The sequence below is a fragment of the Aquila chrysaetos genome, chromosome 13, assembly GCF_900496995.4.
Source record: "Aquila chrysaetos chrysaetos chromosome 13, bAquChr1.4, whole genome shotgun sequence".
Lineage (NCBI taxonomy): Eukaryota > Metazoa > Chordata > Aves > Accipitriformes > Accipitridae > Aquila > Aquila chrysaetos.
Genome location: NC_044016.1, coordinates 23,462,089 through 23,487,817, shown reverse-complemented (window position 1 = coordinate 23,487,817; position 25,729 = coordinate 23,462,089). Strand labels below are relative to the sequence as shown.

The following is a 25,729-nucleotide window of genomic DNA, read 5'->3' as shown; positions in this document are numbered from 1 at the left end:
TTTTTTTAAAACCTGAAATTCTTGGGTAAATAACTTCTTAGCAAAGCTATTTGTTACAAAGTCATTACAGCCTACCCCTTAATGGGCATGTTTCCTACACAATTCTTCTACAGAAACACCAAAAACTGAAGTTTGAAATCACATAGTAAAAAACCTTCTGGACTATCACTTGAGTGAGCAGCATAAGTTTCAGGGCATGTTATACTACAAAACCCTTTCCACTTACACAAGTTCCTCACAGAGTTGCAACAGCTTCAAATAAAAGGAGGACAGTATCTGCCCAAATGATGACTATTTCAGATTTTATTGTTAAATCCCATTGTTATGATAATGTCTGAAGGCAAGCCCAAATTGGGGTTCACTAGACACTGTGAACATATGAAGCAGTACGTGTGAGAAAGTACTAAAAACAGTTTCAGCAGAAGCCATTTGTGGCATTAACCAAATTCCTACCAGTGAGACTGCTCCTATATGTAAAGATGAACTGGATCAGACATACATGGACACACACATCCAAGTATACACACTCTGAGTGACTTGTCCAGTATATCACAGTAGGGGAATATAAACAGGCTACGTTTGATGGGGAAAAAAAACTTGAACATTTGGTTACAATTCTCTGGGTATAGATCATAGAATGGTTTGGGCTGGAAGGGAACTTAAAAGATCGTCTAGTTCCAACCCCCCTGCCATGGGCAGCGACACCTTCCACTAGACCAGGTTGCTCAAAGCCCTGTCCAACCTGGCCTTGAACACTGCCAGGGATGAGGCATCCACAACTTCCCTGGGCAACCTGTTCCAGTGTCTCACCACCCTCACAGTAAAGAACCTCTTCCTTACATCTAATCTAAATCTATCCTCTTTCAGTTTAAAGCCATTACTCCCCGTCCTATCACTACACTCCCTCATAAAGAGTCCCTCCCCATCTTTCCTGTAGGCCCCCTTTAAGTACTGGAAGGCCGCCATGAGGTCTCGCTGGAGCCTTCTCTTCTCCAGGCTAAACAACCTCAACTCTCTCAGCCTGTCCTCATAGGGGAGGTGCTCCAGCCCCCTGATCATCTTCGTGGCCCTCCTCTGGACTCGCTCCAACAGGTCCATGTCTTTCTTATGTTGGGGGCCCCACAGCTGAACACAGTACTCCAGGTGGAGTCTCACAAGAGCAGAGTAGAGGGGCAGAATCACCTCCCTCAACCTGCTGGCCACACTCCTTTTGATGTAGCCCAGGACACGACTGGCCTTCTGGACTGTAAGCACACATTAGTGGCTCATACTCAGTTTTTCATCCACTAATACCCCCAAGTCCTTCTCTGCAGAGCTGCTCTCAATCGACTCATTGCCCAGCCTGCATTTATGCTTGGGACGATAGCTAATGCTCTTGTTTGACAATCTGCAGGTTCCATCTTAAATGGGGTACCTGAGCGCAACCAGCAATAATCCCACTGGTGGAATTTCTTCGTTGCATTACTTCATCAACTGTTACCCTTTCCATGATATAAGCATGTGAAGAAACATAAAATAATCCCTTGCCTAGAGGAAAGCATCTCACTTTCAGGTAGCCATGTACGTGTCTGTCACCTTTGAGTCTTGCCCTCCACAATCTCAATCCTGCTCTTTTCTCTTGCTGTATCAAGCACATGTAAACTGCACATAAGCATGCAAAATATAAGTAAACATAATGTGCACTTAGACAGGCAGATTCTTCTGTACTATCTAGGACAACTTTGCTTAAAAATCATTCCCCTTTCCCTAATAATATTAAACATACAGTTTTGTGGGCAGGTAGGCTGCAGTATCATCTTTGCTCTTGATGATGTCATTACACTTGTCAAGTGTCTGAAAAACAGTAAATGTGTCTCCAATGCTGTAGAGAGCAGCAAGATTTTTTGCTAGTAGTTTTCGCGTAGGTGGCCCAGGGGAACTGTTGATCAGTCCTGTCAGCTGTTCTACAAGTTTCTTCTGTTTTTCCTTGACATCTGTCTGTTAATGGACCAAAAACAAATAAGAAAAATCTTTAATCCTGTGTCTTGCCTCCAACACCCAGAAAAACCTACAAGAGATTGAAGTAAATCTTCTACCACTCCCACTGGCATGTTATTCAGCAAATTGCTTATCTCACAGAGATTTGAGATACATTCAATAATGGCAGAGACAGATGCTAAATGCTCAGAATTAGCTGTTACCCTATTTAATTTTTACTTTTTAAAAATTAAAAACTGCCTAGAACATCTTTTAATTCTCTTTACCATCAAGAATCCCTACACTGGGAAGGAAGGTTTTGCCTTCCGAATACTTACGACAATGAAGAACTCAAACCAAGCTATGTGTTATATAATTGAGAGTCACACTGACTGCCTACAATTAAATACTTAAAAGCTACAAACTAATACAGAGGCTCTTCAGGCTGAATCTGAAGTCATACTGTTATCACCTGGCCATTACCTCTTAACCTTCTCTAGCATGAAATTAATACAAATGTTTTAGAAAGAAAGGGAAAACAACCATTAAATTACCTTGTTAGCAGCTACCAGCACTTTATCCAAAAATCTTAACCACTCAAAGATAAAGACTGGTCTCTTTGCTTCTGTGATTTGAGCTAATGCTTCCTCGTTCAGTAACAAACTATGAGCCAGCTCCATACCTGGTTAAATTCCGGTTTTATTGTAAATTCCTGTAGCAACTCTAAAATAAAAATGTAAGTATTAGTATGAAGTATAGTATAATAGTACAAAGCTTTGAAAATCAAATGAAAATATGAAGATGAAATCTATAGATTACAGTATCATGGTTCCAGCCTGCTTAGACTTGTCAGCTAAGCAGTCCCACATAAAAACTACTCACATATTTACAACTGAGTACATCTGTTAGTACTTCAGGGAACAAAGGTGTTACTTGTAAAAAGAGCACCTACAGGCAACTTCAGGGTGCTAGAAGTCCCTGTTTAAAGAAAAAGAAAGCGCCACACAAAAGAGGTAAAGGAGTCATTTCACTGTCTCCTCTTACATAAAACAGAATAAGGATTGTCCCTAATCAAGACCCTTGACCACACTCCCAAAGCTTGGTCATGAACATGGCACGTCCTCAACACCTTGAACAGACACGGTGGAAGGAGATGACCATATCACAAGTAGAAATTTCCACCCATTACATATTCGAAAGAGGCAGGAACAGCGACAGCATTTGGCATCACTGACGTAAGACTTCCCAGATCCCTCTAGCCTTGCTTGAAGCGCTGGACAAATAAACCCTCTGAAACCCAGCAAGCCTTATGTGTGACATCCTGGAATACAAGCAGCAACAAAATGACTGCAAGTCTCCCCAACAGGCAAAACACTACACACCAAACACTGGAGATCCTGCTCAAACAGCGAATGGGGGGTAGCAACAAAGCACTACCAAAAGCACACTATGAGTGTAAGCAAACACTCTGCAGACAACTTAACCTTAGCAAACCACATTTAAACAAAGTGTAGCTGCTTAATGCAGAACAGATAGAAAAAACAAAACTTATCTAAAAATCACAAAATTAAGTCAACCATCTTCAGCAAAAAGAAACCCAAAAAGCGAAAAAACCCAACCCAAAACCTGAATGCAGTGATGCTGAAACTAGGATCTCAGGCAGAAAAGAAAAAGTAAAGCAACTAAGGAGTATTATGTAAGACATCATCTTTTGACAGCTGCACAGTTCCACTCATGCTCTCAAGTGCTCACAGCTGCTTCCTCATTCATGGACAAATCCAACCAATTCTTGAAGTCAAATGAAGTGACTTAAATTAAATAATTTAAATTCTTTTAATAGTCCCCAGATTAGGCAGTAGTAAAGGGTGACATATTAATACTACAACTGTATTACAGTTCTAAATTCACCTTAATGATTTGGTGCTGATGAAACTGAAGCATCACAATGTCTGTAATACTAAGCTTGTTCCATGCTCTTTGGTACTTTGCATTAAAGTATTTTTCACTGCTTATGTCTCCAGGGACAGATCAGCAAAGGTGGAAGAGCTACATATGGAAGCACATACAGCCCTCCCCCAACACCTCCAAAGACATCTTCTGGCACTTTTTTTTTTTTTTTAAGTTATAAATAATTGAGGAGGTATTGCCTGTCACTAATGCACAGACATATCACCTCAAAACACCTTTACATGAGAGCAGAGAGAAATGCAATGAATGACGGCACTATGATTCTTTGGATATCATCCCAGAGGTCTACACTGCTTGTCACACCCCCACAGCACAGAAGTACCATATGACAGCACAGCTCATTACTCCTTTTCCTCCCCAGATAAAAGTTTTAATTTTCCCCCGGCCTTTAGAGCCATGAAACCCCTTATACGCCTTCCACACACTCCCTTACTTCTTCATCTAAATTTAGGAAACACAATCTCTGAGCAACCAGATCTGCACATACATTCAGCTGTGCTGCTGAAGCACAAGGGATTGGATACAATTACAGGAATATTCAGATAACTTAAGACTCAGTCTAACATACAGCTGTGCAGGTAACCAATCCAAAGCTCACCTACATGGGCCAAAGGTTTGCTCCAAAATTCAGTGAAAAACGCCTACCAAGTTCTACTGATTCTGGTGAGGGCTGGGTCTTACTGTGCAAGTTACAAGTAATAAATACCCTGTTATCTCCCACAGGATGCAGAGCAAAAGCCTACCAAAGTCAACTAGCATCCAGTACGTTATGTTGAAGCATTATAGAGATTATAAAACGTTCAGATGTACTAGAGCTCCTTTCTATTCTCCAGCTATTTTTCTGTATCTAAATCAACTATTTAGATCTTCATCACGCACGCACTTCGCTGGGCTAACTGAGAAAGCTGAAAAAAGGGCAAGTTTAGGAGAAGTAACATCCTCCTGAAGAACCGCATCAGGTGAAAAGGCTTTTGTGCCTGGGTCCTTCTACCTGTACCGGTGACTTTAACAAGCTGTAGCACCTCTCCCAGTGCATCTTGCCTGATTCAAAAACCCCTCAGGAAGTCATCCCCCAAGACCGCATTACAGCGCTAGCTATGCCCCAATTCCTCAGTAAAGGAAGAACGCTAAGGAACAGCCAGAGGCGTGCTGCCTGCCGTACACACACACCCACACCCCTCCATGTATGCACATATGCGTACCCCGCACGCACACGCCGCCGTCTCTCCGCTCGGGGCAGCCGGGGGCAGTGGCACCGAGCCGAGCCGCGGAGGGGAAGCGCGGACCCACCGGCCCGCTCCACCGCAGCCCCACGGGCCGGGCCGGGCCGGGCTGACACCGCCCGCCGCCGTTAACGGTCACGACGCGCGCGTTACGCTCCCACCGTGCGGCGGCCGCGTCCTGCCAGCTCCGGGCTGCGCGAGGCGTTACAACGCGGCCGCGGCCCCCGGGAGGCGGGGAAAGACGACACGCTCACGAACGCGCGCGGTCACGCTCCGCCGCACGCGCCCCCTCACTCGCCGCGCCCGCGCCGCCCCGGCCCGCGCAGCGAGGCGCCCCCCCCGCCGCGGGGCCATCACCGGCGGGCTTGGCTGCTTCAACCCCCCCACCGTGGCCTGGTCCGGCTGGCAGGGAGAGAAGGAACCCGCGAGGAGGACAGCACCGGCTTCGCCCCCAGGCCCGGCCGACGGCCCCGACGCACCTCGGCAGCGCGGAGGCACCTGCGTCCGCGCAGCAGGAAGCGGGAGGCGCGCAGGCGCCGGCGGGTGGGGGCGGCCGCGCGCAGGCGCCGCTGAGCGGGCCGGGCCGGGCCGGGCCGGGCCGAACGGAGCCGGGTGAGCGCGCGGGTTCCCTCAGCTGCCCCCCCCCCCCCCCCCCCGTTCCCTCAGCTGCCCTGCCCCTGCCCCCGCCCCCCCCTGCTCTGCGGCGGCCTTGCGGGCGCCTTGGCAGCGGGCGAAGGCTGCCGGGGGTTGAGAGGCGTCGCGGCCGCCGGTGCTCGGCGGTAGCGGAGCCCGGAAAAACGCGCTGTGTGGTCGTGAAGGCTGGCGCGGGTACCCCGGGCGAGGGTGGGGGCGGCCCGGTCCGCCGCCCGCCGCCGGGGCCCGCCGGATTCACGGGTTTTCGTCCTTCAGCCGCCGGCCGCGTACCGAGCGCGGCAGGCCTGAGCGGCAAGTGTTTCTGCGTTTGAAAGCGGGTTCTGCGTTTCGGGTAACCTGCAGAGAAATAAAACGCGTGATAAAGCGTGTTGGCTGTGTTTATAGGAAAGGGGTCGGAACAGGGCATGCGTGCTAAACATGGAGGAAGATGGAGAGGAAGACTACATGTCTGATTTATTTATTAAGTAGGTGGCTCTTTTTTTTTGCCTCTTAAGTGGTTGTAAACTGGAAAAAAAAGAGTGCTAATATTTGCTGGAATTATTAACTCTTAGACAGGATGTAAGGCCAGGCTTGCCCATGATGAGGCGGATGAAGGAAACTATTCAGAAAGAAGAAAAGCAAAAAGAAGCCAATGAGAAAAACAGACAAAAGAGTATAAAAGAAGAAGAAAAAGAGAGACGCGACTTGGTATTGAAAAGTGCATTGGGCACTGAGAACAAAGGCTTTGCTTTGCTCCAGAAGATGGGCTACAAGAGCGGCCAGGCCCTTGGCAAAAGTGGTAAGCTTGTTGCTGTCTGGTAGTGTGTGCCTATATTTGTAGATCGTAGAATTATTTAGGTTGGAAAAGACCTTTAAGATTATCAAGTCCAGCCATCAACTTAGCACTGGCAAGTCCACCACTAAACCATGTCCCTAAGCACTGCATCTACAAGTCTTTTAAATACATTCCGGTGTACCTTTATATTTTACAGACTATACCTGCCACTTCATTTGTAGACAGGGTCAGTAAACACCTGTCTGAGAGCCCTAGCGTAACTGAACTGTGAATGTGTTTTGGCAGAACAAAAGATGAGAGCAAATCTCTAAAAACTGAAATAAAAATGGTGCGGACTATCGAGACATGCAAGGGAAGCAGCAGTACTAGTACTTCCTGCTCAGTAAATGCACTTCCATATGTGCATGCCTACAGGAATTGCATTACGGATCTTTTGATGGTCTTGCAAAGTTAATAGTGTTCCAAAAAAAGGCAACCCCTCTCTTTGAATTTATAGTTGGATTCTGAAGAAGAAATGGTACACACTGGCCTACCCTTATGAAGCCTTAATAGAGGAAGTAAAATCAGTAAAACAAGGTATCGATAATTGCTGTGCCAGTTCAGCATGTCTCTAGCACACAATCAGCAAATGAACTGGCCCAGATAGATTCTTTTTATTCTTCATCTTTGTCAAGGTGTGAGATTCTAGAATGAAAAATGCTACAGAAGGCTGTAACAAAGCAGTCTTCATCATGAGTATGATACCCCTGTCAAGTCAACACCATTTTCTTTCAGTTGGGTAGTGTCCTGAAAAAGGTGTATAGCAATCCAGCAGACAAGCCAAAAAAGAGAGGGAGTTCCAGTTCAGCTGGGTCATTTGTACTGCACTAAATGTACATTGATGTGGGATTTTTCAACTTCCAAGGAACAAAATCACAAGAAAATGCACATATTTAATGGCAAAAAGCAGCTTGCTTACTTGAATATACTGCACAAATCATAGTTTTAGAAAGACCTGATTTCTTAAATTGACCTATTTTTTCCCTTACAGGAGAGGGTATTGTTGAACCTATTCCTCTGAACATAAAAACAGGTTTGTGATATTTCCTAATTTACTTAGTTGCATATCAAGCTTCTCAACTGCTTACATTCATCTTTTGAACTTACATAGGCAGAAGTGGGCTTGGTCATGAGGAACTAAAAAAGCGAAAAGCTGAAGAAAAACTGGAAAACTATAGACAAAAACTCCATATGAAAAAACAAGCAAATGAACAAGCTGCAGATCAGTTCAGGTAAAATGATGTAACTGATATTCCAAGCAATGTCTAAACAATGATTCTTTTTATGTTTTAAGTTTGGTTATTTTTTTAATGTGTTACTGTTTCTGAATGTTTTGACTAAGAGGTAAGAGTTGAAATACAGAGTAATTGTTTCTCAGTTCTAAAGCAAAAGCAGATGAACATTGTAATGATAAAAGCGTGTGCTGCATCATTTATTTTTGTAAATGTTAATAATGCAAACAATATACATACTAACTTTTCTCAAGTAATTTGCAGCTTTCTAAATCAGAGAACCATGTCATCTTTAGTGTAAAATGCACAGATAATCCTGGGCAACGTTGCTACAATGGTTTTAAAAATCAGGGAAAACTTGTTTAGGTTTTATTGTTTTTATCTTCTCCTGATTTACTTGTTATATGTGGAGAAGGAAAGCCTAGGAAAGGCTGTATCTTTTGCAGATGTTTAGTTAACCACTGTTTTCAGGTCTTATGAAATCCTGATGAAGAAACAGCATTCAGTGTAGTGTGATCAAAAAAGCACTGTCTTGAAGGTATAATTCCCAAGAAGCATATGTGTGCTCCCACAGAAACATGTCAGAAGGACTTCTTAACTTCAGTGTTGTCCTGGGCTGAGAGAATTAGAATCTTATATTTTCTATTCTAGAAAAGCTGTACAGTATAATGCATCTCACTGTTTGTCTACTTGCTTGTTTTAGCCATCTACTTTTTCTTAACAGAATAAGATTCAAAAACAAACAAGAAGAACGCAAGATGGAAGGGGACCTCAGAAAAAGCCAGAGGGCCTGCCAGCAATTAGATATGCAAAAAGTGAGACCTGTGTTTTTGGGGGTTGGAAGGAAGGCTACAAACAAAGTAATGATTCAATTCTTGGAAGTTCTCTAAAATTGTGGGGATTACTAGCCTTGATATTTGGCAACACTTCAGTCCTCTTAAAATGATTCATGATATATGCTTGCACTGTTAAAGTATTTGAAGGTGTACACCAACCTCATGATAACTTATGTGAGGCCCTGTGTTAATTTGAGTCATCAGAGCTTACCTGGTTTTGCTCCTGCGTTCTTGTGGTTACTTTTTAGCTGTTTGCATCTCTTTCAGTAGACAGTGTCAGGTTGTCCTAAATGATGGTGCTTCTTGCCTCAAGTGAGGGAGCAACATCATCACAGAATGGCTGACATTGGAAGAGACTCTGGAGATCATCTTGTCCAACCTTCCTGCTCAAGCAGGGGTACCTAAAGCAGGTTGTCCAGGACCATGTCCAGACAGCTCTTGAGTATCTCCAAGGATGGGGATCATCATTGACGGAATCGACAGATTCACCAAAGAAGCGTTTAAACAAAAAACAAACCCCAAACAAAGTATCTTCCACCTGCAAGGAGTAACATGGGTAATAGCAGTCAACTACTATAGATTTTTGTCACTTGAAAACTTCAGGTATTTTTCTTTTCTCTATTAACCTGTTAGACGTTAATACCACCCCACAAGTTCTGCTGAGATTGTTTGATACTCCTTAGTCTGCTTCAAAGTTGGCTGAATTAGCTTAGATCATCTTTGTTGACTCTTCTTCCTTTAACTTTACCTGAGGTGGATTAGGAAGCACTGTGTGATCTCTTGGTAAAATAACTTGGGGCAGCATGTCTTCAACTGATAAAAAGGGTACCTCTTCGCAGCCTTGGTGTGAGATTATGTTGCTGTGTAGCCTTAAACATACTGAATATAGATGGAATAGAACTTAATGTCAGCATGTATTTACTTGTTTCAAAAAAAGTGAATAATCCTTCTTGGGGACCACTGAACTTAGTTTCCCACTACAGCTTTAGTTATTCTTGGTTATACTACACAGGAAAGTTTTAAAACCTAACATCTCACCTATTAGAAATTGTTTCTATCCAGCATCTTACAAGAAAACCTACAAAGAGAGATAATTTTCATTTAAATCCTTCATTATTTAAGGGTATTGATGTTCCCAAGGAGACTTGGTTTTGGCTAGAACCTGAAGAGGAAGAGAAGGATGAGGAAGACGAGGAAGATGAATGCACAAGCTCAGACATAAGCGTAAGCTCTGTAACTAAACTAATGGCTTGATTCAGAATTAAATTTAATATTCCTTTTAAAAGTATGTATGTATACATACATACATGTATAAAGGATACATGTATACATGTCATTTTCCAAGCTGTAGTGAATGGCCTCTTTGCAATCTTAAAGCAGTGATTTTTATAGCAGTTACACCATAAAATATAAAACATTAAACCACTGATTATTGCTCATCTGTTTTGAAGCTGATCTTTGGAAAAAGTAGCCTAGAAATTAAATTCTAAACATTTTTGTGTCTTATCCAAGATATGCAAGATCACATGTTTGATCAAAGTTATTTGCTTTTGAGTTTTAATTTTGGTTGCCTCATCTCATGTCTGAGGCTGAATTTTAGAATCACTAAGTAATTTCTGAAAATGCTTCACAGATTATCTCAAGATGGACACTGAAAATTCACGTTTTTTGAGAACTAGATTCCACAGCTGTTGTTAGCCTTATGTGTTTGATTTGCAGAGATTAGGTGTGAAAGATTCCACTGAAAATACCATATACTTGAAATAAGGTAGCTAGGTAATATTTTTAGCTCTCTCTTCAGTGCAGGTTTCTTAGCTGGAAAGAAGGATGAGCAAACAACAGCCATTAACTTGCCAGAGATTATGAATTCCTGTGCCCTATGCTACAAATTTGGGAAACTTCGTGCCTTACTGAGCTACAGTATTGTGTAGTTTTTTCATAGCAAAAGGTTAAACAATCTATTTTAGCAAAGCTAGTAGCTCAAACTGTTTTGTGTCACATGAGCCCCAGATCATTGCATACCTGTACATATCTCTAGGTATCAGAAAAGTTACACATCCTGACTGCCTATTTGAGAGAAGAACACTTTTACTGCATTTGGTGTGGAACAACCTATGAAGGTGAGAGTAAACCTGTCTTGTGTTTTACTTTGCTTATACAGCTAGACTCAAACAGTACAATACATCCTTTATGTTTCTCTTACTGCAGTCTTTTAGATCTGCATAGCAAGTTTTCCTTCCAGGCTGCTGTTTTTGCACAAAACTTTGCACATTTTGATTATAAGCCAATTTTTAGATGTTTACATGTACAAAAAAACCCCCAACAACCAACCATACTGGAATTTATTTGAAATAGTATTCATATTAATTTTGTTTTGAGAAAACAAAATTCAGATATTAAAACTAGTACCATAAAAAGCTGCAAAAGGTTGCAGGTGTTTCTGAAACAGAACACTATCCAGTTTCACTGCACCAAAGAGGGTAGAATTGGTGTTCACTGTTTTAAAGCAAAGTTTGGAATTAGTAACTTGCAAACCTTCTTGAGTTCTATTTAATCTGCTTTACATGGATTCTTCAAATAATTCTAGCAACTTTTTTTTTCCCTCCTTTGACCTGGAATTACTCACTTTTTCTCTGCTTATGCTGTAGACTCTGAAGATTTATCTTCGAACTGCCCTGGAGACAGTGCTGCAGATCATGACTAGAGCCTTTCTAAAGGAAGGAGTCCTAGATAAGTATGTGTAGTTCATAATATCTTTTAGAAGGTTTGGAGCTGTGCCATACTGAGGAATTCATACCAAAGTATGCAGAAGAATAGTTATGTTGACAGGTTAAATTCACATTTCAAAGCATCTCGTGGATCTTCTGCTTGATGCACAATTTAATAGGAATTAAAACTTTGCATTTATAATTGAACTACCATAATTGAGGGGCAGGTTAAGCCTTCCACAGTCTTTGGTTGTGCCGTGCCCAACTGAACAAGAGCAGCTGATAATAAAATTCGAGTTTGAGTAAGGGAATAAATATTGGCTAGTTACCCTGTTGTATAATGTGTTAAATGCGTTTTTTTCATCTTTACAGAGATGACTAAACATCAGACTTTTTTTCCTTACTATCTGAGACCTGGTGGGTAAAAAAAGCTTGTGAAACATTACAGTGATGTTATTAGAACCAATATTCTGTTGCATGTAAAAGTGCATATTTTGCATAACTAAACAGAACCAGATTATGTTGTTGGTTGGTTTTTTTAATATAAAAAATACATTTTAATAGACCTTCTATTTTTAGGGAACAACAATTGCTACTGTAAAAAGTTACTAATAGAAAGGTGCTGCTCAAGTATACAAATACTACGAAAAAATTATCAAAAACTACTGGGACAAGCTCAATATTACTTAACAGTAAGAAGATAATGGTATTATGGATGCTCTGTCCAAGAACTGTAAAGAATATTCAGCCAAAGTTTGTCACTTACGAATTTTCATATTATAAGAGTAGTTTTATGGGTGAAAGGGAAGAGGAAGTAGAACTAGTGGTATTTTGTCTGTGTCAGGGTATCATTTCTCCCAGATCTTGACCACTGCAAAGAAATACTGATGAGTCCAGAAGAGTGAAATGTTCTGTGTATCCCAGCCAGGGATCAGGTTAGGCAAGCTAAAGCCCCGATAGAATTAAATCTGGCCAGGGACAGCAAGAGCAACAAGAAAAGCTCCTGTAGGTATGTCGGTGATAAAGGGAAGACTAGGGAAAATGAGGGCCCTCTCCAGAAGGAAACAGGAGACCTGGTTACGGTTACCCAGGATATGGAGATGGCTAAGGTACTCAATAACTTTTTTGCCTCAGTCTTCACCAGCAAGTGCTCCAGCCACACTGCCCAAGTCGCAGAAGGCAAAGGCAGGGACTGGGAGAATGAATAACCGCCCACTGTAGGAGGAGATCAGGTTTGAGACCATCTAAGGAACCTGAAGGTCCATGAGTCCTTGGTACCTGATGGATGCATCCATAGGTCCTGAGGGAACTGGTGGATGAAGTGGCTAAGCCACTTATGATGGTCTTCATCATATTTGAGAAGTTGTGGCAGTCTGGGGAAGTTCCCACTGACTGGAAAAGGGGAAATATAACCCCCATTTTTAAAAAGGGAAAAAAGGAAGACCCCAGGGAACTACAGGCCCAGCAAGATCATGGAGTGGATCCTCCTGGAAACTATGCTAGGGCACATGGAAAATAAGGAGGTGATTGGTGACAGCCAGCATGGCTTCACTAAGGGCAAATCATGCCTGACAAATTTGGTGGCCTTCTATGACGGGGTTACAGAACTGGTGGATAAGGGAAGAGCAACAGACGTCACCTGCCTGGACTTGTGCAAAGCATTTGACGCTGTCCCACACAACATCCTTGTCTCTCAATTGGAGAGACGTGGATTTGACGGATAGACCGCTTGGTGGATAAGGAATTGGCTGGATGGTCGCACTCAGAGAGCTGCAGTCAATGGCTCGATGTCTGAGTGGAGACCAGTGACGAGTGAGTTCCTCAGGGGTGGGTATTGGGACTGGTGCTGTTTAACACTGGTTGGCAAAATGGACAGTGGGATTGAGTGCACCCTCAGCAAGTTTGCCGATGACACCAACTTGTGTGGTGCAGTCGACACGCTGGAGGGAAGGGATGCCATTCAGAGGGACCTTGACAGGCTTGAGAGGTGGGCCTGTGTGAACCTCATGAAGTTCAACAAGGCCAAGTGCAAGGTCCTGCACATGGGTCGGGGCAATCCCAAGCACAAATACAGGCTGAGTGATGAGTAGATTGAGAGCAGCCCTGCAGAGAAGGACTTGGGGCTGTTGGTTGACGAGAAGCTCAGCATGGTCCAGCGATGCGCATTTGCAGCCCAGAAAGCTAGCCGTATCCTGGACGGGATCAAAAGAAGCGTGGCCAGCAAATCGAGGGAGGTGATTCTGCCCCCTCTACTCTGCTCTGGTGAGACCCTACCTGCAGTACTGCATTCAGCTCTGGGGCCCCCAACATAAGAAGGACATGGACCTGTTGGAGCAGGTCCAGAGAAGGGGCACGAAGATGATCAGAGGGCTGGAGCACCTCTCCTGTGAAGACAGGCTGAGAGAGTTGAGGTTGTTTAGCCTGGAGAAGAGAAGGATCTGGGGAGACCTTATGGCAGCCTTCCAGTACCTAAAGGGGGCCTGCAAGAAAGCGGGAGAGGGACTTTTTACAAGGGCATGTAGTGATAGGACATGGCGTAATAGTTTTAAACTGAAGAGGGTTTAGATTAGATGTAAAGAAGAGGTTCTCCACTATGAGGATGGTGAGGCACTGGAACAGGTTGCCCAGAGAAGTTGTGGATGCGCCCCATCCCTGGCAGTGTTCAAGGCCAGGTTGGATGGGGCTTTAAGCAACCTGGTCTAGTGGAAGGTGTCGCTGCCCATGGCAGGGAGGTTGGAACTAGACGATCTTTTAAGTTCCCTTCCAACCCAAACCATTCTATGATTCTATACTTCTGTGATAATGGATGCAGCACAGTAAGAGCATGCATACAGGGATTTGCCATAGGCCACTTAGCACCACATCAACTTAATCTTCTAGGAGACAAGGACTAGGTTCCTGTACTTATTGTACAATACAGTTCAGCTCATCCACAACCTGTGTTTCCAGGTAAAAATCACAAGTGGTTGCTTGCAGAAGTATGCTGTCCTGGTGTGCAGCTGATGGGCATGAATGGTGATGCGACCCTTTTGGCTGACAAGCTCCTCAGTGGCAGAATGGCGAAACATGAAGGAAAAGACATATCCTAAGTCTTGTTGTTGCTTCTGACATTTACTGTTATTTCATCAGTTTCAGACGTCAAACTCTGGATTTAAACACATCTGAAAGCCTTTTTACATCTGAAAGGCATTTACCGAGTATGAATTTTAAATGAGTTGTCTTTATCAACAGACTTAAAAAACTCAAGTATTTCAGATGCAGAGTATCTTCCTGAAGGGTCTCTTGAAAGCATCTTTTTGATTATGGGTGCCTGGAAAAAGAAATTAAATGTCAATAAATTATTTTTTATGAGTAAATAAACTAACTGAAATAATGTATTAAAATCCCATACCATTACTGGAAATTGTTTGGTGAAGCTCTCTGGAAGTTGACCTTCTCTAACATCATGCCATACCTGAAATTCATAAAAGAGAACAGTTTCAGTATGTTTTCATTGATTATATTTTGCATCTCACTGTATGACCCATATAATTTACTCAAGTAATTAGGAAAATATAGATCTACAAAAAAAGGTAAGTCTTCAAAAAGAAAATAATGCTAAACAGTTTGAAAGTTTTTTCCATTTAGTTGTACTTTGTTTTGGTTTTTTATGGTCTTTTCATCAACTATTGTCCCTTTTTAAGCTTAACAGCTTCACACTCTACAATGATGTGTTTGTTTCAGCAATCCTCTCTATTTCAGAACCTTTATCCTTCTTTCCTTAATTTAAAAGTAGTGGGCTTATATCCTCTTACCACATTTAAAAAAAAAAAAAAAGGCAAGACAACTAAATTTCCTACTTTGGATGTTACTACTTGCAAGCCAAGCAGGTGTGCTTCCTCCCTTTTACCTTGTTCAGTACCACACACTTACTTCTATGTCACTGCAGAAAATGCTACATGGAGTTCAAAGCAACTAACATACAGAGAATTTCTAATTACATGCCCAGGTAACAACTATATTTTCCACATGGTGTAGCTTTCTGGGTAAACAGAGCAGTCCACATCATTCACTTTGCTGTTAACTAGTGTAATATGTGCGTGAAGAAGATAACAATCGTATTCTTGCACACTTAGCTATGCATCCTCAATCATTACCTAGTCTTATGGATGTTATAGCATGGCTTAGCAAGCCCTTATAACCAGTATCCAGTAAAAAAACAGCTCCCATGAACTTCAAGCTTTTTCCTTACTCTTCAGCAGTAGCTTTAGGCTTGTGACCCTACCTGCCAGTGATCATCAGCTGAACCAGTTACTCAGCTCATAATCAACTTCACTTTTGCATGATGTTCTTTCAGCAGGGCTTGCCAGCACCATACAACAGAGTTTATCAAGCTCCATTAAGTGAAATTATTTTCTAAGCTGATGGAGCAGCTGAAGACCATCCTCGGCATTCCCATCCGCATGTCTTCCCCAGCTGGCTACAGACACAAGATTTTTATGCCTTAAGGAAACAAGACTAAATAATTGGTCTTGCCCTTTTGACTGTAAACACCGTGGGACTGTGGACACATTTGCACGGTCAGCTGTGAGCAGGAACAAGATGTCTCAGAAACTACTACACAGTAGCTAAACAGAGCCAAGTTGAACCTGCGAGACGCGCAGACACATTGGTATGGTTTTCTCATATTGGCAAAAGGACCAAGCTAACTGTTCAAGAGTTTCTGGGTCCAACCATGTACATATATCTTACAATCACTTTAGACAAGATACTCAGCAGGTACATTGCTTCCTACAAATACGTAGGTTTGAGCATACAAGCAGTTATGCTAATAATGTGCAAAGTACCAAGAAAAAGCAAAGACACATAAAAGATGCATTTTCAAAATAAGCTTAAGTAACACCGGTTTTCTTTTTGAAATAACATCTTTTTCAATTAAAGCTACATATTCCAAATTATTTTTGTTTTCATTTTGGAAAAACTGCAAGTGTTTTTGCTTGATAGAAGCTTTGTTCTTGCTCCACTATGCAGTGAAGACGAGAGCATGGCAGAGACAAAACTCTCCCATTCATAATTTTTCTAAAATTAGAAAAATATTCCCTTCAAACACTGATCAAACAAAAAGATTTATCAGAAACTTGAAACCCTTTTTGCTAGACATTATTCTTTAGCATGCTTGGGCTTTAATGTGTATGTCAGTAGGACATAAGTGAAATAAAACCAGTAATGTTTCTTTACTTCAGTTATTACATTTCAGCTGAGGTGTGAGGACTCACGGGCCTTACAGAAATGAATTGACGGGAAAATGTAAATAGAGACAGTACTCCAGATATAGATTCCTTCTAGCATGCAATCAGCATGCGATACCAGCAGCAAGGCAAAACAATAAGACTTGGAGTTTTTTAAATTTAAAGATTACATACCTTAATTTTCTCATGACCACTGAATGCTGAAAGAATTTCAAACCAAATTAATCCCAGTGCATAAATATCTACTTCCTTTCCATATCTGTCCCCGAACTACAAAGATGAGAACAAGAACAATAGAGGTGTCAAATCCAACTGGACAACAGTTCCTAAAGCAAAATTTGAAGTCAGTAGAAATTTCCACCCCAAGGCTACAGGACTGGCCCTACTTGATCTTCTTAGTAGTCGTTAACCCTTTCTGCTGCAGACCTGTTAAATAGTGACTATTATGTCACATTAAGCACACTGAAATTAAGACTTTTACAGACCTATACAGATAAGGCATGCCAATATCTCTGTCACAAATAATGAAACAAATAGAAGGACTCAAATGCCACAGTTAACAGAGGTCCTAAATTCAAATTGGAATACATGGCTGGCAGCCTGGTTCTGCAAGAGCATTCCTTACAGCGCACAGTGTCAGACCCCACAGGTCAGCAGAGCGAAATAAAATCACACTTGCAGACAGCTTTCTCCAGAATACAGTTATCCTCATATACAATCATACCAGGGAACTTTAGGCAACTTGGTTTAGTACTGAAATTAGGATTGAGCACATCCAATGCAAAGTTTATATATAATGCAAATCCAGTTACAGAGACACAAATACAGCAGGATATTTACCTGTTCTGGTGCCATATATGATTTTGTTCCTCTGTTCTCAGTCAGAGTCCCATATGCCACAGAAGTCACAAGACCAAAGTCGCCTATTTTTATTTTATCTTCATGGGATATGAATATATTCTGAGGCTATATATATATATTAAAAAAAAATAATCACCATATGACCTAGGTCTATTGTCAAGCATAATGAGCCACAGAAGTTCTCCCCATAAAATTTGATAATTAGCATTAAGGAACTGATGGGGTGGGAAACAGAAAAAAGTTCAATTAATTTTTTAAAAACACAAACTAAATTTAAAGTAGCACATGCCACAGTAACTGCAATGTTTTTTCCCACTCAGTCGTAACCATATCATTCTTTAATGCTCTTCAGATACATTATGCATATAACATTTCATATCCAGAAGTGCTTTTTAGTCTTCAGTCCTAGCCCTGGGATTTGATACACTTGGGCAAAGCATTTAGGCTCACATGGAATTCCACTCAAATCATAGTTTCTCCTAAGCACAGCAGGATTATCTGTATGAAGTCAATTGTAGAGTTAGGGCTTACTATAGGCATCTCACAGTCTCACATTTAAGTTTCCATTGAACATCCCATTTTTAAATTTGACAAACTCATAAGCAACTAAAAATAGAATTGTATATGCTTGGATGAAATTTGCCAAAGAAGATAAAGAAACTATATTTCTGAATGTTATTAAACCAAAACCGAATAGCCTCATGCAATCTTTTACTCAAAGAGGCCAGGAGAGACTTAATATTTAACAGGAAGAGATCTTTGTGTCAAGAATGCCCAATGTAGTTCTTCAGTTCAAGTTTGACCATGTCCACACACATTTAATACAGTACCTATACCTGGGTATGCTATTTGAAGACTACATTCATACCAGACACAAATGGGATTCATCTCAGCTTGAACCTATCCTGCAGCTTTGATTCTAGGGCATGGAGATCTCAGATGGCCAAGCATCTAAGTTGACAGCAGATCAAAGTGGGGAGAAAAGTTCCTAAATTCAAATGCAGACAGGCAAGTTAGCAATAGGACTTGGAAGCAGGTTACAGCCAGATGCCATAGATAAGTGACTGGGGCAGCAGATTCATATGAATAGGGAAAAGTAGGAGATTGAGCTGAGACGAAAATAAAGTCGGACTGAAGGAGCAAGCAAATACAAAGCACACAGAGTAAGAAGAGCTAAGAATTAATGGGTGAGGAGAGAAAGCACTTGTTAGGCCTCTTCTCCCAGGCATCTGGGGAAAATAGTGAGTGTATATTTGTGGTTCATTCCGGTATTGTAGCAATAAGCCTGATAGAAAAGCTCTAGAAGATATGAAGATTCTATGAGTGGGCAGTGAATGTGATCTGGAACTACACTGTGAACACAAAATGCAAAAGATTTCAATTTCTGGTTCAAGAAGTCCATAAACTTCAGGTTACTGGAAGCCTTGAAAGGAAGAGAGTATGCATCAAGGACAGCATCACTGTATCACCTCTCAGCTCTAATACGCTCTAGGTGTTTGGAATTAGCCACAACAGAAGGAGAACAGCATCCTAGATTGACATTTAATGTGACCCACTAGAGCCATTTTTAGGACCACCACCATACTAATGACTTTTTCACAAAGTGAGTGATTTAAAACTCTGTAAGCAACATTATAGCTGGCATATGAAGCTCTGAAGGCTTGCAACTTTGTCCTATATAATCTTCATATTGAAATAAAATCTTTCCATGATTGTGCACTTATAGAGACTGAAATTCTATCCAAAAAGTAGCATTCAAATATTTGTATGCATACATGATACAAGAGCAACTAGAGTATGTCGTTATCAAACACAGCATGTATTAGGATAGATAAACTATCTCTTTACAATATGGCAAGAGCAAACTTCCTAGACTCAACTTTTCACTTTCTTGCTTTTAATTATTTTATCAAGTAAAGTTAGTATTTCTTTTTCCAATAAGCAGTCTTGTGACCCAGTAACACATAGTACACTGAAAATGCCTGTTAACTGATGACTGCTGATTTTTGAACTGCTGCATTCCGAGATCCTCCAGTTTACCTTCTGATTTTAGGATGAAATCCAGCCAGTTGCTGAAAAAAATTAATCACTAGCAATATCAAAAGAGGCACACTACTAGGGTACATAAATTGTTCTTGTCTTTGTTTAGTCTGTTAACATTTTCTGAAATTCCAATAAGTACTACTTTTATCTGATTTTTTTTTAATTACCTATCCTACTTACCTTGAGGTCTCGATGAATTAACTCTTTAGAATGAATATATTTCACTCCTTTCAGTATTTGTAAAAATTTGTTTTGTGCCATCTCATGATACTTTCGGTCTAGTCTATTCTTTTCAATCCAGTTTTCCAATGGCCCTTGTTCACATAATTCCATTTGGATGAAAAGACAGGTAATTTCTTTGTTTGACTTCTGCCTGCAAAAGAAAATTATATACCATATTGAAATTGGCAAGATACAATTCCTCTCAAGCCATCAATGATTCTAAGGTTCTTCTTTAAAAAACCTTTTTGTTAATTATTATTTTTGGAGTTCCCCACAACAAAGTCTGCAAGTCCCTTGATTTTAAAAAGATCATAGACTAATTTCTTCTAGATATAAATAGAACTGCAAACCAAAGAATCCCTGCTCAGTTGCTACATACGCCTGTGTCGTGGTTTCAGCCCAGCCGGTAGCAAAGGACCACGCAGCCGCTCGCTCACTCCTCCCGCCCCCCTCCGGTGGGATAGGGCGGAGACGGAGGAGAGAAAAGAAAAAAAACTGGAACCTCGAGGGTTGGGATAAGGGCAGTTTACTGGGACAACGCAAAAAAAGTTACAACAACAACGACGGTACTAATGAAAGAGTATACAGAAAAGAGTGATGCACAGTGCAACTGCTCACCACCCGGGACCCGACGCTCCGCCACTTCCCCCACCGAAAGTCGAGAGCAGGAGCCCCCTCCCCCCGGCCCACTCCCCATGTATATACTGAGCATGATGTCACATGGTATGGAATAGCTCCTTGGCTAGTTCAGGTCAGCTGCCCCGGCTATGCCCCCCCACCTCCCAGGTTCCTGTAAAAATTAACTCTATCCCAGCTGAACCCAGGACACCCTGGAATATTCCTATGTTTTGCTTTCTTCCTTGTTCACACTGAAAGTTTTCTGAGTGCCCAAATTTTGCTCCCCTCATATCTAGAAGCATGTCCTATACAGGAAGAAATAGCACTGTCCTTGGCTCCCATCTCGCCCTCTAGGAACTGCTGCAAGTCCCTGGCAGGTATTCTCTATTCCGCTCAACAAAGACAGCATTAGCCTTCCTCTCCTATCCAGTATGATTACATTCTTTCAAACTCTGTCCCTTCAAGAAGGTAGTGCAGTGACCATCTTTGACATCAATCTGTGAGTTAGAGAAACCCTTCTGAAAGCTGGAAATCTAGATGAAATATATTGACCCACCTGACAGCCTCACACTTTCCAGAAGAGTTCCCTCACTATCAGCCCATAGGATAGGCTGAGGCTGGAGATGGTGAGGGGAAGGACAATATGAAGAGGAGGCGGCACCACTTTTTCCTACTTGCAGTGTGTGATCTGAGTGCCCTGCAATAAAGCCACCCGAGGCACTGAAAGAACAAGCATTAAGTGGCTCGGGACATTCTGTAGCTTTGAGGTCAGGGCACTAAGTGGAATTCCAGGCTGGGACTTCAGCTTTTAGGACTTTTTTTGTGTCTTTTACCCAATAACTGCTCAATTTAGAATGCATAAGTGATATTGAGACTCCAACATATTAACGGTTGGGTTTTGACACAAGACTTTCCCCCCCCCCCCATTTTATTCCTCATTTACTGAGCACACTGGACAGATACCATACCAACCATAATTTTGAATCCATTAATATTTTATGGATCTAGGTAAGTGTGGCAATGTATCTGAAGGGTACGAATTTACAGCTAGTGAAAAAAGCTTACCACAGAAGCTTTGAAAAGTTAATAACCTAACTTATGAGTAAAACTCTCACCCCTATCTTCCCAGAAGTCTTAATGTTGAAGACTGCCTCTAAATGAAAGAGCATTTAATTTTGTTTCTGTGTTCTCAACAGCCAAAACTGCTTCAGGCATCACAGTTAAAATACTAACTTAGAGAAATAGTTAAATCTATGAGAGCTACTGGCTGACCAGTACTTTAAAAAAAGAAACTTCTGATCAGGGATTTGGCAGCCAACTGACAGACAATTTTTTAGTTTCTGTTGTTAATTCTAGCCCCAAATTTTGAGTTCTGCACTCTTGCACTCCTCTATAGATTCAGCAAGTTCTGTGTATTAAGAGAGAGGAGCAAGATAAAATTACATAATGTATCTTATCCACCAAGGAAAAGAAGATATAAATATATTCAATTATATATGACCTGCTGCTGAAAAGTACTGTGCCTTTTTTTCCTAACAGTAAGTATGTAAGTATGTGTATGCATTTATATTTGTATAATGATTTATAACCAATCATCAGCCTTTTTTTTCACAACACAAAATTCACTATGGCAAACAAGTTTGTGAGTGCAAACTACTATCTTGTAGTTACCTTGAGTCTGGATAAGTTACGTGGTCATACCCTTTCCAGCTACAATAATACCGCACTATGTTTTCGTGGTCAAGTCTTGCAAGTTCTTTTACTTCACGCTTTACATTCCTATTTGGAGGGGGAAAAAAAGAAGAAAAAAAAAAAAGAAACAAATGTCATTTCCCTATAAAAATGTAATACTAAGTTAAATAAAAGACATGATATCAAGTAGCAGTATACAGATAGTTTTACATTAGTTTAGAAAAAGAAGATAATATTCTCCTTCATACAAGTTCAAAGTTGTAGTTACAAATTCTGTGGGTTTTCTTTCATCTGCTCAGTTATTAAAAGTGCAAAAAATGTTTTAACCATATTAGAAATGAAAGCCGCAGTCAAAAAAAGCTGAAAAAAGCAGATAGTTGCAATGTGTAATTACATTAGGTAGTCAAACAGAATGTAGCAAACACCCATGTTTTCTCTTCACCTCTATGAAGTTTGTTTACATATACAGAAGTCCGTGTAAATACTCATGAAGAACTATTACTAAATTTGGCCTGCACTTGTAAAATTGGCTAGCGAAGTAAGTTCAAACCCATCAGCAGACCAGCAGTCTTTATTTAAAGAACCAGTATTATGTTTTCTAGTATAGTTCTCAGGATTGCAATACAAATGAACATAACATATATTTGTGAAGAACACAAGAATTTGAAGGGCAGTTACACAATGTAAGGGACAAGTATCTCCAACAACTTGAAACTTTTTCAATAGATTACCTAAAAGAAATTCCAGTTTTTCACCTGCTGATAAAATACTCCACTAGCTACGGGTTACAGAAAATTACTTTAAAAAAAAAATTAAGCTCATCGTTCTCTGTTGAGATTTATAAAGGACAAGTAATACAGTGTGAGAATGATGACTACATGGGTCATCTATAAAGCATTTCCCAATTACAAACCACAAAATGTATTACTTTCATTTTTCTCTATTTTCCCTAATTATAGTCATTATGCATTACTGATAAGTAAATTTTCCATGTAACCTGTCAAAACTAACAGTGCTGCTTTCACTGTTTTATTAATCAGCAAGTTTTCTTCAAACGCATTCTGCAATATTAATAACCAGAGCACTAGCGTGTTCAGGGAAAGTAGAACTTAACAAATCTACTTTTTTACATCTGCATCTGAAATTCTTCCAGTGCACGCAAAATTTAACAGAGTTACATGCCATTTTCAGCTTCACTTAGAAATAAAGGAAACAGTTTACCAGAAAGAATGTACAATTAATAATGAAAATTGCTTAAGTGCTCCTAGGATTATTAAAGAGACAAAACAAAGTACTAAAATCTTGATTAAGGTTGTCCTAAAATAAAAACCAGAAGTAAATATACAGTACGTACTCTGTGAATTGAACTCGTTTGACTGCATAGGTTCTCTCATCAAGCTTTCCTGTTGCTTTGAAAACATTCCCAAAACCACCTTCACCAATAGGCTCTATGTTTTTAAAACTCTCAAGAAATCTTTAAAAAAAAAAAAAAAAGATATATAACTTAAGTATACTTAACCTTAAATTTACAAGATATAAAAATGATCCTGACAGATCTAATACATCTGCTGAAATACCATTCTACAGGGATCACTCAGCACCTATACAGGTCTAAATCATAGTCTTGAAGATTAAAAAAACAAGGGAAACTGACCCTTGAAAGCATGTACGGTAATTACCCTCACATCTTCACACAAATGACTTTTGGTTGTAAGCATTAAATACCATTGCATGTCAGTTGCTATACTATATTTGAAATTTCCAGGAAAAAAAAAAATAGTACCTCAAATACCAATTTTCTTAGAAAGTTATTTTTAAAACAGTGTTTTCCCACATTCTGTTATAAATAAACAAACAAATCTAGACCACTACATATTGTAATTGCCATACAGATCTTATTAAAAAAAAAATAAAATCCTTTTTACCTTTTATTCACTGTGTATGGACTTTCATTCTCCTCACTGGTATTTGTGTCCAAATCTGGCAAACTTTCATCTAAATCTGACATCTTTTTCTCCTCTTCCTTGTTTCTTGCATTATCAAAATTAGCTGCCAATTTTCTTTAACAAGGATAAAAGCAAAACTTATAATGAGCCATTTTTCTAATATGTGACAAGAGAAAAGAAATGTACCTCCCAATAGTGGCATTTCTTTGCTAGGTATAGAAACATTAAAGTGGTTTGCAATATAGTTTATGGCAGATAGCACCCCAGAAATAAACATATACCTTCTGGATTTCAGGGCAGAACTTTGTGCGTCTCTCTACATGAAAAAGAGAAAAAAAAGCTGAGATATCTTGAATGTTTTCACTCTACTTAGTTTAAAATGTGTCTGAGAAAGTAACTAGGAATTGTCTATAAATTATAAACATATAAATCATAAACAAGGTAATGTTTATAATTATAAACAATGTAATAAGAATGAAGCCATATCTTAGCTTAAAATTTTTCACATGTGCTATGTATGACATCATCATTCTTCCCACAGAAAAATATAAGCTCAGTGTGATCCCCTTCCTTGGGAGTACTGCCCATTTAGTCAACAGTACATAAATTGGGTCCACACTAATGGTAACAGTAAGAAAGTACTGAATATTCGTAGTAAAAATGTGCATGTGTTTTCTAGTGATTAGTGGATAAAGGAACAAACTGGTGCTACACTCTGACAAGAAGCTTGCCCTGTTCAGGGTCTAAAATGTAATTATGAGGAAGACCATTTTCATACTATACCTGAGAAGGTGAAGGCTTTTCACATACTGCCATGTCTTTCATTTTTTCTACTAACTTTGCAGCTGAGTATTCAAAGGAAATACTGCTGTTATTGAAAAATAGTAGACTAGTTTTAGGTGAAAGTAACACAATCAAATAAATAAATAAAATAAATAAATAAAATTATGGCCACAAGAAAAATAGAAGCATAAAAAACCCCATAGTTTTTAAAAGCAAAACCTGAAAAAGCATTAACAATCATGACTGATTTGAACTACAAAACTTTATGCTAGAAAGCTAATAAAAAAATAACATTTTGTAATATACTCCTCTATTTCTATGATATGATGCCATGATATCTAGATGTCTATATGATATATTTTCTATTATATCCTTAAAGTAAATAGGTTAAATACAGATGTATATTTCAAGGCAGTGCAGCCAGCTCTAGCACTGTACGTATCAGCTTGCTTTACAATCGCACAAAGAACATAAAAGAGGTGGTAGTAGCACTACAGTCAAATTAACTGCTGGACACAAAAGGGTTGATCTAGGGTTCCCAAATCACAGATGAAACTTTATGTGTGTTCATTTTCTTTTGCTAAGCAAATTTTCCCTTTGGTGGAAAGGAAGATTTATGGAGAAGGAAAAAGGAAAAAAAAAAAAAAAAAAAAAAAAAACCAGAAGAAAGCAGAATGTGGAGCACAGGAAAGTACTGAAACTGAATTATACTGAGTTCACAACAGTGTCACAATAGGAAAGTGCCTATTAAAAATGGCATGAATTAACGCTACTGAATGAGGTAGTTTATTCCGTTTCCATCACAGTAAAAATGCTTCTGAAAGAACTACTCATGGCAAAATATAAATATATTAGAAAGCTCTAAAATTATTATAAGCTAACCCGTAAGGACTCAAATAAAATTGCACAAGTACAACAAATTTTGCTCTGAAATCTAAGAAATAG

General features: G+C 40.2%; 3 protein-coding genes across 27 annotated transcripts in view; 1 reads left to right on the top strand and 2 right to left on the bottom strand.

Moving 5' to 3' along the window:
• Positions 1-5,714, bottom strand: part of HEATR5B (HEAT repeat containing 5B) — a 60,600-nt gene extending 54,886 nt beyond the window's left edge. For 4 of the 10 annotated variants that reach the window (XR_003926323.2, XR_005933882.1, XM_041128562.1 and 1 more), the window contains exons 1-3: positions 5,627-5,714; positions 2,511-2,679; positions 1,766-1,977 (exon numbers count right to left, since the gene is read on the bottom strand). Coding sequence is in view for 7 of the 10 variants with exons in the window: in XM_041128562.1 (XP_040984496.1) it covers positions 1,766-1,977; positions 2,511-2,636 (338 nt within the window). In the remaining 3 variants the exon portion in view is untranslated. Of the gene's footprint in view, positions 1-1,765; positions 1,978-2,510; positions 2,680-2,838; positions 3,805-3,864; positions 3,884-5,126; positions 5,280-5,308; positions 5,368-5,626 lie in introns of those variants that run through there. The other 6 variants (XM_030035318.2, XM_030035320.2, XM_030035319.2 and 3 more) reach the window with 6 other exon arrangements.
• On the top strand, positions 5,696-20,168 carry GPATCH11 (G-patch domain containing 11). Of its 6 annotated transcripts, none has more exons than XM_041128572.1 (10): positions 5,696-5,759; positions 6,186-6,265; positions 6,353-6,579; positions 7,607-7,648; positions 7,727-7,847; positions 8,572-8,707; positions 9,806-9,907; positions 10,722-10,803; positions 11,332-11,417; positions 14,341-14,794. In XM_041128572.1, the coding sequence occupies exons 2-9, from the start codon at positions 6,219-6,221 to the stop codon at positions 11,385-11,387; spliced, it is 813 nt and encodes a 270-aa protein (XP_040984506.1). In that variant the 5' UTR covers positions 5,696-5,759; positions 6,186-6,218; the 3' UTR covers positions 11,388-11,417; positions 14,341-14,794. The 6 variants fall into 6 exon arrangements, with proteins under 6 accessions (XP_040984506.1, XP_040984507.1, XP_040984504.1 ...); XM_041128573.1 differs by lacking the exon at positions 5,696-5,759 and adding an exon at positions 5,858-5,965; XM_041128570.1 differs by lacking the exons at positions 5,696-5,759; positions 14,341-14,794 and adding exons at positions 5,860-5,965; positions 20,144-20,168.
• Positions 14,484-25,729, bottom strand: part of EIF2AK2 (eukaryotic translation initiation factor 2 alpha kinase 2) — a 24,330-nt gene continuing 13,084 nt past the window's right edge. For 8 of the 11 annotated variants that reach the window (XM_041128565.1, XM_030035333.2, XM_041128566.1 and 5 more), the window contains 10 exons: positions 24,785-24,869; positions 24,283-24,317; positions 23,981-24,115; positions 23,410-23,529; positions 22,035-22,142; positions 19,704-19,896; positions 17,460-17,585; positions 16,794-16,889; positions 14,783-14,845; positions 14,484-14,701 (listed from right to left, as the gene is read on the bottom strand). In XM_041128565.1, coding sequence (XP_040984499.1) covers positions 14,582-14,701; positions 14,783-14,845; positions 16,794-16,889; positions 17,460-17,585; positions 19,704-19,896; positions 22,035-22,142; positions 23,410-23,529; positions 23,981-24,115; positions 24,283-24,317; positions 24,785-24,869 — 1,081 coding nt within the window. In that variant the 3' untranslated portion in view covers positions 14,484-14,581. The remainder of the gene's footprint in view (positions 14,702-14,782; positions 14,846-16,793; positions 16,890-17,459; positions 17,586-19,703; positions 19,897-22,034; positions 22,143-23,409; positions 23,530-23,980; positions 24,116-24,282; positions 24,318-24,784; positions 24,870-25,729) is intronic. The other 3 variants (XM_030035334.2, XM_041128568.1, XM_041128567.1) reach the window with 3 other exon arrangements.